Source organism: Panthera onca, chromosome B1 (genome assembly GCF_046562875.1).
Source record: "Panthera onca isolate mPanOnc1 chromosome B1, mPanOnc1 haplotype 2, whole genome shotgun sequence".
Taxonomy (NCBI): domain Eukaryota; kingdom Metazoa; phylum Chordata; class Mammalia; order Carnivora; family Felidae; genus Panthera; species Panthera onca.
This window is the reverse complement of record NC_138342.1, coordinates 124688104-124706175: the sequence shown is the minus strand read 5'-3', so window position 1 is coordinate 124706175 and position 18072 is coordinate 124688104. Positions and strand designations below refer to the sequence as shown.

Sequence of the window (18072 nt, the reverse complement as noted above, 5' to 3'; positions counted from 1 at the left end):
AGCGTATGCTATATACTAATCCCCATATGGTATATACTAATTCCCCAGGGAATTCAGAGAAAAATAAAATGGTCTCTGCTTTCAAAGAGCTCAGAATCTTTCAGGAGAGATTAACTCACATAAACCAAGATCCACGCAAAGTGAAACACATATGGTAGAACTGGTCTAAGAGGAAGAGGTAGAAAGAAGGAGAGATTAATTCTGTGTGGTGAAGGGTGGGTGTTCTAGAGTCCTCAAAGTTTACAGAAGGCCCTGATTCTATAGGTAAAGTTGTACCTGGAGCTGGCATCCTTTGGTTGTGTGAAATAATCAGGTTCCTTTTTTGCTTAACCCAGTGTGAGTCAGGTTTTCTATCCCTTGCAAAAAAAGCTAACTGAATTCCCTAGCTCTAAGAAATATTATACTAAGCAGAAAGAGAAAGAGAATTGGTCAAAGAACTGCCACTGAAAACGCAGCAAGCAGGAGGAATATATCCAAAGAGGCAAGAAGAAGCCACCTAGAAAACCAAACCAGGAGAGTCTCATGTGAAAAAGCAGGTGCATTGAATTCACAAACCTCTAAGGAGAAAAGGCAGTAAAGACCGGAAAAGAATTCACACCGGTGACAGTGGAGCCGTGTTAAGGTGATGTTGATAACTGGGAGATGAATTCTTGAGGATAGGGCAGGCCTTACTGCCATGGGGGATCATGTGGAGCCCAGTTACGGGTAGTCAGAGTGATCAATTGAGTGCATGATGTAAACTTACATGCTGGAAATAATTTCATAATTTGGTGCAGCAAATTAGATGTCGGAATGAAATGTGTAGTTATGGTTGTTATGTTTGTACTCCAAATAGAATCAATTTATGGCTAATAGAATGACTTGCGTGAGCAATATTGCTGGCTCTCTCTCCTACAGTGTGTGACAGTAGGCACTGAATAAAAGCCTCACTTTCCAGCACGTTTGTATTTGAGAAGTAATAAGCAACAATCCTCACCCTCTTGCCCTATATACATATGAGAGAATGTGCAAGAAAGCTCACTTCCTTGCACTTACACATGTGAGAGACGGGATGGAATGATGGGCTGAGATTAATAGGCTGACATTTAGTCAATGTAAATATAAAATCCTGAGTTTCAGCTAAAAAATTTAAAAAGTAATAATAAGACAGGGTGCAGGAAGATTCTATGAACAGGAGATCTTGAGTCTGTCACTCACCACAACTCAAAATTGGACTATCTTGCTGGAGACAGGAGTGGAAAAGGTATTCATGGATGGCAGGGCAAAAATGGTTCTGGTTACAACAAAGGCTGAGGAAGAAGGGAATGAATGACTTTTCCAGTTCCTTAAAGTGGCATCAGGTCACGGGGGTCACGAATGCCAAGCTGAATGCTTTCCCATTGATCAGGGAAATGTAGCAAAATATTAAGAATGAGGCGCCATGAAGGAAATGACTCCAGGCGGCAAATTGGAGACCCTTGGATCAGTTGAACTAATTTCTGAAAGCGGCCACAAACTTTTGAAAGCTGCCTTGTTTGAAAAGCGTGCTAGATCTGGAGGTCCCGCTCAGCCTTCGTAGGCTCTGTCCCCACCAGGCTCCGCCCCCGTGCCCGAGGAATCTGGAACTGCCCCAATCCCGAGACCCTGTTTAGCCTAATCCCGCCCCCACCAGCCCGGCCCCACCCCCTCAGTATCCTGGGCGACGCTCCCGCGTCCCTTCTCTCCGCGCAGACTGTGCCAGGTGTCCGAACAACTGCTGGAAGAGGAGGCAGCACCGGCGCCCAGCACCTGCCACCGGTGGGGATCACACTTCGGCGGAACGGAAAACCAGAACTGCCCCACGGGGCCAGCCCACCGAGGTTCGTGACGGCTGAGGCGAAGCTCGGGGCAGGACTTTAACAGTTCCCAGGAGAGGCGGGCTGCTCTTCCAGGCAGTCCAGTCCCTTTCCTGACCCCAGCAGACCTTCCTTCCTCAGTGTGTAGACGCCTTCTCAAGCTTCGTGAACAGAGGCCCTCGCCATTTAGCCTCAAGAAGTGGATAGAAGTAGGAGCCAGGAGAGGCGCTTTTCCTGCTTCCCAGTTCACCTGACCCTCTGAGGGCAGTGGGAAAATAAACCGGTGTAGGAATAAATTACTAGTCCCGTTTAGGACTAAGTAGGAACAGAAAGGGAACTGAGGTGCCCGCTGTTTGAGTAAAGATAACTTAGTGTCTAATAAGTTTGAGAGATCAAATTGTTATCCCTAATGTCACATTTGTATTGGAATATATTAATACATATACATAATTCAGATGTACTGGCATTTCATTGAATTAGTTATTAGTTTCTCCCCTAGGACTACATTTTGGTATTAAAACGTCCATTTAAACACACATTAGGTACTTGGTATTATTTGTATGAGTGACTCTTATTCCATGATTTGGGACAGGAAGAGGAGTTATTCTGTTAACTGATTTGTAACTTTTTTCTTCTCTCCTTTGCTATCATTATTCCTAATTTTCAGACTGACGTCTGTAAACCTTGGAGAGACCTTCAGCAGTAATCTCCGAATGTAAGTCAACTGAAACATGGCCTGCCTTCAACACTTTTCCTACTTTATATTTTGATTTCATCATCAAGAAATGTCAGTTGGTAGAAAATGTCTGATTTCTTTTTATTTAATGACCTAACTCATGACCTACCACTGAGTGCTAGAGGTGTTTAAAAATTATGATACAAGGGATAGACGTTTAGCAACTCTTTCAGCTTCTTTGTGTGACTTTCTTTTACCCTTTTCAGGACCATAATTATTGATACTTTTTCCATAGTTTTCTTTAAGCTTTTATAGTAAAAAGAGCTTATGGTGATAACGTGAACAGTTCTAATTCTTACAAATGATTTTATTGGTGATCGGAAAATCATATTTATTTTGAATTCTCTTGATGACAAATAATAAATTTGTTTGCTGTGGTCTGTCGGCTTTCTCACATCCCAAAGTGATTGAATTCTAGAGATGGTAGTCGGCCTCAGACCTCCTCACTCCCCAAGTAGCCTCTGTCTACTCAGTGCTAGGCCTACCCTTTTCTTTGTGTTTCCTGATGAGGGCATCTCTGGGCCGGAGGAGGAGGGTTACTTTTTGAAGAATTTTACTTGGGGGGCAGAAATTTAAACTCTCACCATGGGACACGTTCATCCTGACCCAGCACTCTTAAACCTTTCATCCTGTATTTCTCCATTCTCATTTGTCTTTGCATGTGGGGGCCAAACTGTGATACAAGAGCCAACCAGCAGATCAAAGAACCCACCAAATCTCTTCTGAATACCAACAGTGGAATGGCTTCAGGCGGCCTTTTGATCTCTGTCTCAGCACCCTTGGTGCCACATGCAGCTCCGCCCACTTGCTGGTACTGGGAGAGCTGCCTCTGGGTCCTCCTCACACACTGCTTCACCCTCGGCTCCTGGAGCTAAGCTGGTTTTGGTACCAGCCAGAGAGGTGCCTCACATTCTCTGTCTCCATGTGCCTGGATCGGAACCATTCCCTTCCTGCAGTCACACCCATCTTGTGTGATTTCCTCTGTGCTCTTGAACCAGGAGAGCCCTGATACAGCGCATTGTTTAGGATGTGTTCCATTTCTGCTTGAACACAGATAGTCACCCTGAACCATTCGTCCCGCTTGGTGGAGCTCACCTAGGAGCTGGGAACACTGTCTGTCCAACACCAGGAAAGTGATACAACTCATATCAACAAAGAGCAAAGGGCTTCCTTTACAGATATAATTTCAGACTAAAATGACAGGTCCCTAAGCATGCTTGCGTTTTTTCTCATTTATTTTCCTCTTGGCTGCTTCTATTTGCTAGAAAGCACCAACTTCCTACTTTAACAAAATTCAGCATAAATAAGACTGAACTTACAAAAGAGATGGTGATTATTTAGATTAAAAAAATTTGTTGTAGGAAACCTTTAAATATTTGATGCATATCAAATGTTATGTGCCATAAAATTCAGTTCACACATTACCTGTTGTGTAGAACAAAATACCTTTATGTGACCATGAATCAATTGTGAAAAACAACATCCCGTTTCCCAGCAGGCATAAGCCAGGTACGTGTGTGGGGTTTAAGGCAGGGGGGGAGCCTGCTCAACTTTCACCCTAACTCTGAGCTTAAACTTTCCAACACAGTTTGGTTGGAGCCTATTTTTTCCAACATTGAGTTAATAACTTTTTTTTCCACTTTATCATTCAGCTCTGACCACCCCCCATTCAGAGTCTGTGCCTTGAGGCTTGCCAGCAGGGCTTGCAATACTAACATTAAACTAAATTTAAGAGTAAAGGTGCTCCTGCTGCTAATGTTCTCAGATCAGAGGAGAGCAAAATGAAGGAACTGGCAGCTGAAACATTAATGGTAGGAAACGACTCAGATATTGAAAAAAAAAAGAATCGCAGTTCATATGTGTGACAAAGAAGACATGTTCCTCTCCACGTGTGGCGTTTGCATTTGATTTCATTAGATGCTTATATTTTCTAGCAACAATTATCTAACCCAAGTAAACATCAAAAAGGATAAATTTTACATCACATACTGACAGCCCAACTTTACAGGGGTGGCTTTTACATACCTTGTTGGCTGGATCGCACTCTGGGGTTTGGTGCCTCTTTCTGTCTACAAGCAGCTGGATCTTTCTAGTACTTGGAGAATTACAAGTACTATTTCCTCATTTTGAAACGCCTTGATGAACCCTTCAAGGGCCCTTGCAGTTATGTAGAAATCACTCCTGCCCCAGTGCCCTTGGCAAGCAAAGTGGGGGCTCTCAGAACTGTCTTAATTCATAGAGGATGAAATGCCCCAACTGAAACAAACACAGTCATTGTTTTCTCCTGTCCCTTTAGAAATCCATTAAGGATAGACAGATGAGGGTTAAGAGCTGAGATGGCCCAGATTTGCTCTGTAACATCAGAGGACTGTGGAACATAGACTCTTCTTAGCTTCTCTGAAATAGGCTCATCAGAGGTGGGCTTGGGGAAGCCTTTGGTATGCCTTCAAACCTGTCCATGAGATTTTTCTTTATGTTGGCCTTAACCTCTTACCACATGTTCTACATAATGTTGTCATTTAGTAAGTTCTGGTTATCCAAGTAACTCAACTAGTTAATATGACATCTGATCAGAAGAGTAGGGTTTTTTTTTAGTTTTATTTACAAAAGAAGTCACTATATTATGAAGTTATGAAGTAGGAAAGGACTAAATAACATTTGCTGTTCAGACAGTGTGCTTTAAAGCTGTAACTATTTAAAAGTAAGTGGACATTGTTTCATGGATCATACCATGCCCTGATAATCTGGGTAATGCTAGGATTCCATCATATGTAAAACATGACACTGATCTGCATTAAATTTTCTCTCGGGGCACCTGGGTGGTTCAATCGGTTAAGTGTCCATGATCTCATGCTTCATGGGTTCGAGCCCTACATCACACTCTGTGCCGACAGCTCAGAGCCTGGGGCCTGCTTCAGATTCTGTGTCTCCCTCTCCCTCTGCCCCTTCCCTTCTCACGCTCTGCCTCTCTCTCTCTCTCTCTCTCCCTCAAAAATAAATAAACATTAAAAAAATTAACAAAAAAATACTTTTCTCTTTATGCAAAAAATTATTTTCATAATCTTTCATTTATTTCAAAAACTTTCCCTCAAGTCTTATTATTCTTCTACCTCCCTCCCTCATGGCTTTGTAGCACTAGAGGAATATTGTACCTTGGCTGTCCACAGCTGGCTGTACCCCAGATCTGACCACATCTCTCCACCTCCACCTCTCCCTGAGTAACCATCAACTTTCACCCAGATTTCATAACAACTGGCCTCCCAGCTGGCCTGTGTTATCTGCCCTTCATCCCCTGTAGTCTAAGCTCAAAGGAAACAAAACTGATCCTTTCGAGGTGCAAGTCAGGTCATATTACCCCTATGCTCAAAATCTCCAAAAGATTCTTAATGAGAGTAAAAGTCAGTTTTTATAGTAATCTTCAAGATCCTACACCATCAGAACACTACCAAATTTCTCATTAATGTCTTTGACTTTATCTCATTCTGCTCTTATTTATGCCTTCACTACTGGTGAGCACTTGGGTAATTTCTAGGTCCCTGCTTTATATTTTGCTGTAGATCTTATCATCATCGGACGTTATATATATTTTGTATGTTTGTGTATTATCTGTTTTCCCCCACATCACCCCTATAATGTAAATTTTGTGAGATCAGAGATTTTCATCTTTTTTGTTCACTGCTATATCTTTAGCACCTTGAACAGTACTTGGCACCAAGTAGTAGCTCAATAAATATCTGTTAAATATATTTAAGGCCCAGGTTGATAGTGCTTTACCCTGGGTCTCACATGTAGTAAATGCTGGAAGTAAGTGACTTAAAACCTAAAATAAGCCTTTCAGTTGTTTGGTGAGGCTTAGGATAGACATCACAACTGGTGGACATGGTGGTGGAATCAAGAGGCTGTGGCCTTTTAGATGCCTCTCTAACAGTAGAAATGTGTGTTCTTTTGCATCTGAAAGCCCTTGCAGCATGTGACAGTTTTTCCATTCTACGTCCACAGACATTATGTCCACACTTCTTCCTATTTAGGGTAAATTTTAGATAACTTGATTTTATAGACCCACCTTCATTATTGCTCAGCTACCTTACCCACTGTGACACATTACATCTCCCAAAGATGGCCACAACAATATCTCCATCCCACATTCTCTTCATACAATGTGGTGTTGATACTCTTCCATCAATAGGTGAATCTATGTTCTTTAGCCTTGAATCTGAACAGGACTTTTATCCCAGTAGAAGCAGTACTATGTGACTTCCAAGGCCAAGCTCTGAAAGTGGATATAGTTTCCATGGCTCTTCTTCAGCATACTTGTCTTTGGAGCACTGAGCTGCTGCGGGAGAAGCCTGAGGCTGCCAGGCTGTGAGGAAGCCAAAGCCCTATGAGGTGGCCAAATGTAGTGTTCTGGAAAATAGCCTGTTAAGGTCACAGCTAATACTTTTAATTACCAGATACAAGGGATGAGACACAGATGATTTCTGACCACCCCCCCCACCATTGAGTTACCCCTAAACTTCTGAGTCTTCTCAGAAGAGGCCCCAGTCATCATGGCATAAAGAAAAGCCATCCCTTGTACCCTGTCCTAATTCTTGACCCACAAAAAGTGTGAAAGATGATAAATTGATGGTTGTTTTAAACAATCTTTTCTGGATCTCTATATTTTGAAGTGATTTGTTACACTATGGTAGCTGTGTGCCTCTTGGGGAAGCTGTCTCCTTGTTGAGAATCAGTCTTAGCATCCATCACTTCTAAAGCCTTTATTTGTGAGTGAGAAAGTTTTTAGAAAACAGCAAAGTATGAGCAATTTTCAATTATTGATTGTAACAGGAAAGCAAAGCATGAGCATTTGAAATCTATAGCTGTCCTGAAAATCTTCACTCTTTAATTGCAACCATGTCCCTTAAAACTCCTACCAAAGCCCCTGATTGTCTGGATCTTCAATTCATTTATCAGATTTTTTCCTTATCCATTGTTGGTAGAGATGCAGACAAGTAATAAATTGGCCAAAAGGCACATAGTAGAAGAAAATAATGAGAAGCCACCTGCAGAATCCACTTAGTGAGTATCCTTCCTGAATAACAGAGCTATAGCTCTACACACAGAGGCATTCTCAGCTAAGATGACAGACTGTGGATCTCTAATTATGTCTTAAAGGATTATTTGAAAGATTCATTCGTTAAAATACTGTTTCTGGTTTTTGTTTTTGTGTTTTGGTTTTTTTTTTTTTGTAGTCTAAAATGACCACCCTGCCCCCACTGCCCATGACACACCCAAAGCTTACATCTTTAGCCAGACAGAAGCTGCCATGTTTCCCCAGCACGATTCCAAGGTACGTGACCCTGGTTTTCATTTCTTTTCCTACAGAATGAACTGATTGCAGTAAGAAATGTCAATAACACATCTCAGAAAACAAAATTGTTGAAAGACAAAAGTATATTGTTATATTCAGAATATTCAGGTCTGCTGTTTCAAAAGGATTGATGAACTTCATCCAAATATTAAGAATTTATTTGCTTAGCAAGCTAGTGCTCATTTGAGTGTTTTATTTCCTGTTCTAATTATATCATGGTCCTATAAAACATTGGAGATATATTTGCTTTTTAAGATGTTGATGGAGAATTGAAAGCAGAGGCTTTAGGACTGAAAGGTGGATAGCTTCTAATCCAAAGGTCCTGAGTGCTGATTTCCGTTTTGGAGGAAGGAGAACCCAGTGTTATTGCTGGGGTAAGTTGGCAGGCAAGATTTAGGAACTGAAGTGATCCTGGGGCCTGAAAATGCTGCTGCACGTGAAGGACTGCTGAGCTCCTGGAGCTGCCACGCAGAAACTTAAGGACAGAGAACAATGTATTTTGCCCTAAGTATTAATGTGTTTAGAAACTGTTCCTTAGAAATTGCCATTTATGGCTTTATTGAGTTATAGCGATGCAAATATTATTTATCAATATAAATAATTTGTGTAGGTTTGATTATTTATTTCATATGCCAACTTTTCACTTCCTGCAAGGCATAAGGATCAAAGTATTACGAAACTACTTTCTTTTGAGAAGGACCATACTTTAGTATTTCTGGGAAAGACCAAAGTCCCTGGACCAAAATAAATGCATACAGCTAAACTAACATAAAAGTTCCCTTATAATAGCAAATCAAATTTTCCTTTCAGAAAATTTGAAAAACAGATTTTTTGATGCATGCATAATTCAGGGTATATGTATATTCTTATTTTCAATTTTACTTTTGAATAATGTGGAATATTTACAAAGTCTGACAAAGCTTGTTCTTCCTGTCTTTTATAATGCTTGAGATTCATTTTCTTTTCAACACCAGCACAAACACAGCCCAATCTCACATCTCTACAATAAAGTTTTTAAAGAAAACTATTTCTTGTATTCATTTTTTTGAAGAAAAAACATTTTTTTTCATCACCATTTAAGGCATAGTTTTGTATTAACATTTTACATTAGCTTCTGAATAAAAACACATACTTGTTTAGGCCTGTACTTCCATTGTTACAGGATGTTAGTAGTATGCTTGTTTTTAAAGGTGCAAGGGAGTGTGAAGAATAAATACACTACAACTGTAATGTATTTCTCAGTAAAGTCTTCTTAAAATCACTTTTTTAAAAAATAATTTGAATTTATGTGTGATAAAAAAAACCACTCAAACATTTCAGTGCACAGTTGGTGATGTTTAGAACAAATAAATTTTATACATTTGTATCAAATAGGTGTTCTTAGTTCAAAATCCAGTGTGAGACAGAGTATGACTTCTGTATTGGAAAGTTACAGTGTGAAGCAATGTGAGTAAAATGGAAGAGCTTATAAGCTTGGAGGAGAAAACTCCATTTACTTAAGAATGCTGATTCTTTTAATGTACTGGTGCTTTATTTGTTTGCACGCTGAGTTAATATTCTTCCCTGTCCCTTTCCATTCAAGAAAATGAAAATTTGGAAATTATTAATCAACAACCTAAGTCTATAGCTATTGTAGAACATTTATTATATATAGTATTATACCTTAAGTATTTCTCTTTTCCTGGTGGCATTTTATATATTTGGGAGCTTTTCCACTTGATAAAGCAGTGCTTTATTATTTCTTTCCATTTCATTTAGGTCTCAGTTGATCAAAGAAAAAGATGACATAGATCATTATCTGGAGGTGAATTTCAAAGGATTGTCAAAAGAGGAGGTTGCTGCGTAAGTATAACCTCTTAAAGGTACTTTAATATAAAGTTTGTTTCTTTTGTCTTGATTCTTTATTGAAATTTCAGTTTTCTTGTGCAGTACAACTTTTTCATTGGAACATGGCATTTAAAAATTAAAGCCCATATTAAATAGTGATAAGTCATGTCTATTGATCTTACACATATCAAAGTCTTTAATTTCATGGCTTTCAAAATTCTCATATTTACCAAGATATTATACTATCATATTTGCAATATTTTAGTTAAGTCTGTGCTATTAATTGCTTATTAACTTCCATTTTAAGGTGTATTGCCTCCATGGGGAGAAATTTCTTTTAGAGAAAGATCATATCTCTTTTTCCTAGCAACTTAAAACAACAATTCCTTACAAATATATGTTCCTCCCCCCACCAAAAACCCACAAAAGAATGAGTGGATTGTACTTTATTGGTTACTTTTTACATAAATCTAAACTGTCTGGATTTATTTTATCAATGGACAACACGAACTTTGCCATTTTATCACGTTAGAAACTAATTTATGGTTTGAGTAAAAACAGTATAAAAATCTGTGTAGGTTAGTGAGAAATGAATAAAAACCTATAATAATAGCTAAAAAGGCTTAATATTTCTTGTCTGTAGACTTGGTGGCTATGTTATCATCAGATCGTTAGATATAAGTACTGAAAAATAGAAATATTTTAATACACATGCATCTTATGAAACTCATTAGATGACTCAATTAAAATATTTTATGAAATAAATGCTTTTAAAGCAGCCTCTCTACTAGTATTGTCTAGTGCTGTGGGATTCTACTGAAAGTACTTTCTTAGTATTTTTGGTATAGATTTTCACAAAGTGTAAAATTCCAAGTGTCTTGATATGTTTCATTTGATTAGATATTATCTTTGTGAATTTGCATATAATGTGGAAAAATGGAATAGTTCATTCTGTCAGTAGTTACTTCATAGAGTGACAAAATTTTATGGTACCTGTAATCACTGTCTTCCTTGGAATGCTATTGACTTCCATATGTGGTATATGGGCCCTCTGGTTAAATGCTTTTCTGATTGCTGATTTATTAACTTTCCATGGTAACCTGTTGGTTAAAATTAAAGGTTAATATTGTCTGATGATACTTCTTGAAAGAAAAGTATATATAAGTGATATTTTCCTTCTTATTTAAATATAATGATATACAAATATCTGTAATTGACTTAAGAAGTAGGAATTAAATTTGGAATTAAACATGCTTCAGATATTTTAACAAGCTAGAAATCCATATACAGCACTTAAAATCTGCTAAGCTTTCAGTCTGCACTGAAGAAAACTTTGACCTAAAAATGCAAAATAGGCTTTGCTGATGAGCATTCTCTTAATATTTTTTTGATTAAAGGTATTACCAAAATTATTTCAAATACATAATATGCTACAGAAAACAAGTAGCACCAGATAAATCTCAATCCTTACAATTGCATTCTCCTTAAAGTTTCCTGCACCTGAATACTTTCTTAGACCAAAGCTAAGATAGTGGATGCAAACCTTAATAGGAAGATAGCTTGTACTTAGTTCACTCTTTTGATTGATATATATTCTAGGCTTTGCCACAGACAAACTAATTGAATAACATGTAAGGGAGAAAGTTGATGAATAATTTCATCATCTCCCAGCAATACTCAGCAGGTGCCATAGGAATTATGCATATTCTGTTAACCAAGGAATTGCTACATAAAACTTTTTATTAGTCATTCAACTCTAAAAAGATAAATTGGTCAGCAAGCCTTCAAGTGCCTGCTTTATATCTAATACTAGGTTTTTCACAGGGGGAAAGACAACGATATCTTATTATAAAATATTTGGCCCCTTCCTTGTCTCTATTTGAAACAATATTTACAAACAGGAAACAAATATGGAATAAATGAGTGCTGATTGTATTATGAGGGGCAGCCTCAAGGTCTAGAGGAAATCAGGATAAAACCTACCAAGGAAGACAGATTTTGAGTTTGGCTTTCTGTTTGGTAGCATTATAAAGTGACCAAACTAGGACATCACAGATCCTCAATATAAAAGGGGAAGAAATTGATGAATCAAATTTTCAGTCAGACAAAAGCAATGTCTATGATAAACCTTTAAATCTCTATATACACTGCTTTATACATGCTAAGATCAAGTGTATAAAGATGGTTATATACATGTTCATTATATAATTGATATACATATCCCATAATATGTATGTGCTCTCTGTCCCAAAATAATGTGAGTCCCAAAATAATGCTTCATCATCTAACCCAAAAACTTTATACTCTGGACTTCTCTTCTATCATAATGGGTGGAAAGTTCCTATTCTTGTCTAAGGATGATGCCTCTACTTATGCTCTGAATACCATCCGCTCTTACTTGTTCCAAGACTTTCTCCTGCAATTAAACACATTTTTCTTCTACATCATCATTTTCTCCCTTTCCACTGGATCAGTCTCACTTAGCATTCATATTGACTTTAGTGTTTCCCTTGACTTCTTATCCCCCTCCAGGTTCTGTCCCATTTTTCTCTACCCTTCATAGCAACCAGAAGCACTGTCTCAATATTTGTACCCATTCTTTGCATCAGTTGACTCTAACTAGATTTCCAGCCCCAGAAGTCACAGAAATCTCTCTGTTTAGAGTGACCAACGTCATTCATTTTTACAATATATAATGATGATGTTTCTGGACTCATCTTTCTTGATGTCTTCACAGCATCTGATAGAGTTGAGCACTCTGCCATTGATCACTGTGTACTTGTGCCTGCCAGGATGCCATGTTCTATGGTTTTCCTCCAAACTCTGACTGTGCCACTTTAGTCTTTCCTGGCTGGCTTTCTTTTCAAACTCTCAGTGGTGGGTTGTCCTAGGGCTGAATCCTAGGCCTTGTATTTCCTTGGATCCATTCTTAAAGTTTTAAGTATCACAATATCCTGATGACTATCACATTTATAAATTCAACCCTGAGCTTGCTATTGAGCTTCAAATTTTTAAAAATATATTCATTTATTTATTTTGAGACAGTGTGAGCAGGGGAGGAGGAGGAGGAGGAGGAGGAGGAGGAGGAGGAGGAGGAGAGAGAGAGAGAGAGAGAGAGAGAGAGAGAAGAGAGAGAGAGAGAGAGAGGAGAGAGAGAGAATCCCAAGCAGACTTCACACTGTCAGCCCAGAGCCTGATGTGGAGCTTGGTCTCACGAACTGTGAGATCATGACCTGAGCCGAAATCAAGAGTCAGATGCTTAACCAACTGAGCCAGTAGGAGCCCCGAGCTCCAGATTTTTATATCCAACTGCCTCTTTTCCGTATATACTTGTATTTTTAATAGACATTCTAAGGTTAATATGACCACAAATGACTCTTGATTTATCCCTACTTTCCCTCAACTCCCCCAACAAATATTCCCCCCACGGTGTTTCCCATATTCAGTAAATGGCACCAAGGAAGCCTTGAGTTTCACCCTGACTTCACCACCCTCCCCCATCTAATCCATCTCTATGACCTATCAGATGTAACTCCAAAATATATTCTGTGTTCATCTACTTCTCTTCATTGCATAGCTACCATCATCCCTTGCCATGGACACTAGAATTGTCCTGGCTGCTCTTCACATAGCCCCTCTAACTCTGCCAAACTTCAGCTTCCAGAGTCATTTTTTGAAAAAAATAGATTATGACATTCATTTGCTTAAAACCCCCTGAGCTTCCCATTGCTCTTATGATAAACTCTAAGGTTTACTGTTGTTTGGACTTTGCTGTACATGATCTGGACTTCACTGACCTCTCTGACTTCATCTCCCATTCTCCCCGCCACTCATTCTTCTCATTGTGGCCTTATTGCTGATACTGTTTCTTGTCATGCAGGTAATGTGACCCCTTCAGTCTCCCACTTCCTGACCTCATAATCTAGTAGCCCTCACTCCACCTATACTTACTCTCAGCCAAATCATCTGGTTCTATTTCTGCTATAATTTGGTCCCCCTCTTGCATTGGGAGTTTGTATTTTGACTGTCTTCATCCCAGCAGAATAGATCTGCACGGGCACAGGAGCATGTCTCTGTGTGCCTTGGCACGTGGCCAGAAGCCAACAACTGCAAGTTAAATGAATGAATGAACAAAATGTTACATAAACACCGTGAAATAGGTAGCCTGCTAGGGATATTCTTTGCTTGCAATATTTTCAGGTCAATGTTGTTTGTTAACTGGTTTGAATATTGAATCAAAGAAGTTTAACTCCTCAAAAGTGTCTTATATACACAAATAGGAGCATAAAATTTAAATGAGTAATTGAGCAAGACAGTATAGACTAGTTCCTGGAATGGCCAGATCCAATTGGGGGATCATTTTACTTGGGAATGGGTAAAGTAGTTCAAAAGCAAAGGGCTTCTGGTTTTTTTGTTTGTTTTTGTTTTTGTTTTTGTTTATCATCTGCATTTGCAGAAGAATTTCAGTATGCTTCATTACTTTTTAAGTGACTGGATTATTTCTGTGCCTAGTAGGTACATTTTTCCCACGTTTTGTGTTCACGTACAATATAATTAACACTGACAATTTGACTTTTTTAGATAAATCTGCAAATAGTTCATTGATAATATTTGACTCACCTTTAACAACTAAAGAAGATCCTGTTGTGGTTTTGTGCTTTGCTTTTTGTTCTGTATTATATTGTCAGAATATTGTATTTTTTAAAAGGATTGAAAGTATCATTTATTATCATATCGTAATTGCTTTGAATAGCTAAGTAATGAAAGTGTCATTTGTAGATTCAAATAAAAATTTCTGGGGGGCAGTTTTTACAGCTTCAGCTATGTGTATGAGGATACAAATAAACAAAATCATCAAGGGACAGAGAGTGCTTATCTTTCTTCTTCAGATACCACGTTTTATTATGTGGAAGAATAGATTTAGATCAAATAGAGATGTGTGCATCTCTAAGATATTGCTTTCTTTCAGAGCATCTCTCAGCATTATCAGTTAAAGCTCAGTAAGCGTCACTTTGTCAGCACAAGTGGCAATTAGACTGTCAGTTGTCATATTCAATGAGTTTGGGTTGTAGAGACAAAGAACCGTTTATTTTCATATCTTTTAATGGCTTTCACCCCTTCCTCATTTTGAATTGTATTATACTGACACAGTTAAAGTAAATTAGCATTTTGCCAGTGTTAAGTTTTCGTCTTGAGTTTATCTCAAAATTGTCTTCCAAAGACGCTTTTATGAATCACAGATACTCTTGTTTTAAGCAAATGTAGCACCTGGATTTGCACAACGGCCAGGTTATCAAAATATACGTGACAGAGCGAAGTTTATTCAGGATATAGTTCACATTAACACCATGGGAATTTAGACCCCTTCGGTGTGCTTTTCAAAGCTCTGCTTCATTTATCCTGTTTACCTTTAAATAATTTTGTGAAATCGTTTGGTTTTCTCTTCAAAACATTTTGTTCTTTTGTGATGTGACAAGTTAAATTCTGTATGGAGTTTTGCAAATCAACTTTCTGAAAAGGGTAGTTGACAAATAAATGGCTCCATGACTAACAGGAACAGTCAGGAAAGAGAGGGATGGAAGCTGCCCTTCTTTCCTTCCAGGTAGCAGACCGGGCTTTAAGGTCTTACTGATTCAAGAAAGAGAGACAGGATTTTGATGTTCTGAAGTTTCGGAAAGGCATTAATTAGTCCTTACCTTATCATGAGTATAAAAAAATTAAGCAATAGGAGGGAATACTGATAGGAACAGAGGATGGGTAACTTTTGTTTGTTTGTTTGTTTCTTCAAATTCTAGTATTGTTTCCACAGCGGATCCCTAGGATGGGAAACTGGGAAAGACTTTTTTGACCATAATTTTTTTTTAAAGAATATTGATATTAATAAAATTTAAAATTTTGGAATTTAAGAAATGTAGTTGGAAAGAACTTTTAAAAATATTGTTCCAGGGACACCTGGGTGGCTCAGTCAGTTAAGCTTCCGACTCTTGGTTTTGGCTTAGGTCATGATCTCATGGTTCAGGAGTTTGAGGCCCATGTTGAGCTCTGTGCTGACAGCACTGAGCCTGCTTGAGCTTCTCTCTCTCCCTCTCTCTCTCTGCCCCTCCCCCACTTGCTCTCTCAGTCTCTCTCTCAAAATAAATAGACTTTAAAAAGTTAAAAAAAAATTGTTCCCTAGATGCAAAGAGGATCTCATAGTTTCATCAAAACTAAGTCTAAATAAATTAAAAAAGGAGGAAAGGTTTCAAATGCCAACTTCTTAGGCATTTATGTCTCTATGTCTTTTAAAAGTTTGCTTTAAAATATTATTTTCATATATGATGTTTAAACTTAGCAGCTCTGTTAGACTTAAAAAAAAAATCTTTGTAAGGCAAAAGCACAGGAATCATGACATTACAGCTGTGGCTTTTATGGGAGCTGATTTCTCCCTCAGTTGGAAATTTGGTTTTACTGCTTAATATCTGTGTGATCTTATGCAGGTTATCTGATTTCTCTAATCTTTGATTTCCACAACCATTTGGAAAGCACAATGATAATAGGAAATTCTTATGAAAGTTAAATGAAATTCTGTATAAGAAACACATGTAGACAACATTTACTTTAGCTATTTAACAGTCACTGATCTTTTTTTTTTTTGCTTTTAAAGCATCTACTAATATATAACCTAAATACTTCACATTAACATTATGTGTTGATTTAGGTATTAATATTCATTTATCACTTTTCTTTACATATGTATAATTACATATTTTACTTTGTTACCTAGGTATCATTTTCATCATGTTCAGAAGATAGAGATTTTTGTGTGTTTTTTTTTTAATGTTTATTTATTTTTGAGAGAGAGACAGAGCATGAGCCGGAGAGGGGCAGAGAGAGAGGGAGACACAGAATCCAAAGCAGGCTCCAGACTCTGAGCTGTTGGCAAGGAGCCTGATGCAGGGCTTTAACTCACAAACCATGAGATCATGACCTGAGCCAAAGTTGGATGCTTAACCAACTGAGCCACCCAGGCGCCCCAGAAGATAGAGTTTTTAATAAGTTTTAATTTCAAACTTAGTAATGCTAACCAACGAGGGGAAAATATTTTTTATTTCAACTTATGGTAAATTTTTCATAAACTTACTTATGCTACACCAAGCAATACAATTTGTATAGTCTGCTGAGCTATTCCAACCCCCTTTAAAACATTTCTACAAATTGCTTTAACTTACCATTACTATAATAAGATTGCTTTACTTATAAACCTACAGTTTGAGAAATGTAAGGAAGATAGCCAGAGAATGTGGCTCTTTCCCATAATAGCTTGTAAACCTGAAAGTGCACAATAGCCCTCCTGTATTTGGAAATCATTTGGGAAATTGCTCTTTCAGGAACAAGGAACAAAGTGATAAAAGGAGATAAACACCCAGGTACCAGAGAGGTTGAATCAGTCAGAACTGTCAGTGGGATGAGCAATGACCTAGCCACATCACCTGTAATTCACGTGGCAAGATGATTTTGTTATGTTGAGTTTTGTCTTTGATATTGTATTCTGTCTGTATTGAGAAAGAAGGCAAGGGAATATCTAAATTAATTAGGCCTTTTTCCATTCTCCATTATGGCTAAAAAATAATCTTCAAAATGTTGATATTACTGCAATTATGTAAAAATCACCCCCTGGCTCATACCCACACCCTATTCTGTTTTCTGTTCTGGAAACTGGAGTTACTGTAACTAGTGTCACCTTCTCAGTACTTAAAGCAAAACTAGGATATAGGCTCACAAATATCCTTTTGCTTTCCCAGGGTTTCCACAAATATTACCAGATCAGAGTCTTTTTTGGTATAGCAAAATTAGGTGATGCCTAACTCTACATTAGAAATGTACAACATTATTCTCTTTTTAAAAGATTTTTAGATTGTAATATGCATAGCATAGTATTTTCCATCTTAACTGTTTTTAAGTGTGTGGCTCCGTGACATTAAATCATACTGTTGTGCAACCATCACCACCATCTATCTCCAGAATTACTTTCAATTTGCAGAACTGAAACTCTGTAACCAATAAACAATAACTCTCCTTACCTGCTCCCCTCAACTCCTAGGAACCATTATGCTACTTTCTGTTTATATTATTTTGACTACTTATGTAAATACCTCATGTAACTAAAGTTATTCAGCACTTATCTTTCTATGACTGGCTGATTTCACTTTGCACAATGTCCTCAAGGTTCATCCATGTTGTAGCATATGTAAGAATTGCCTTCCTTTTTCAAGCTGAATAATATTCCATTGTATGTATATACTACATTTGGCTTATCCATTTATGCATTGATGGACACTTGGTTACTTCCATGTTTTAGCTATAAA

General features: G+C 38.0%; 1 protein-coding gene across 9 annotated transcripts in view; it reads left to right on the top strand.

Annotated features, from left to right (window-relative positions):
- The window catches only part of TTC29 (tetratricopeptide repeat domain 29), a 669793-nt gene that overhangs the window by 422449 nt on the left and 229272 nt on the right, over positions 1-18072 (top strand). For 5 of the 9 annotated variants that reach the window (XM_060654018.3, XM_060654019.3, XM_060654020.3 and 2 more), the window contains 4 exons: positions 1711-1838; positions 2482-2529; positions 7782-7879; positions 9659-9742. In XM_060654018.3, coding sequence (XP_060510001.1) covers positions 7788-7879; positions 9659-9742 — 176 coding nt within the window. In that variant the 5' untranslated portion in view covers positions 1711-1838; positions 2482-2529; positions 7782-7787. Of the gene's footprint in view, positions 1-1545; positions 1839-2481; positions 2530-7781; positions 7880-9658; positions 9743-18072 lie in introns of those variants that run through there. The other 4 variants (XM_060654022.3, XM_060654024.2, XM_060654023.2 and 1 more) reach the window with 3 other exon arrangements.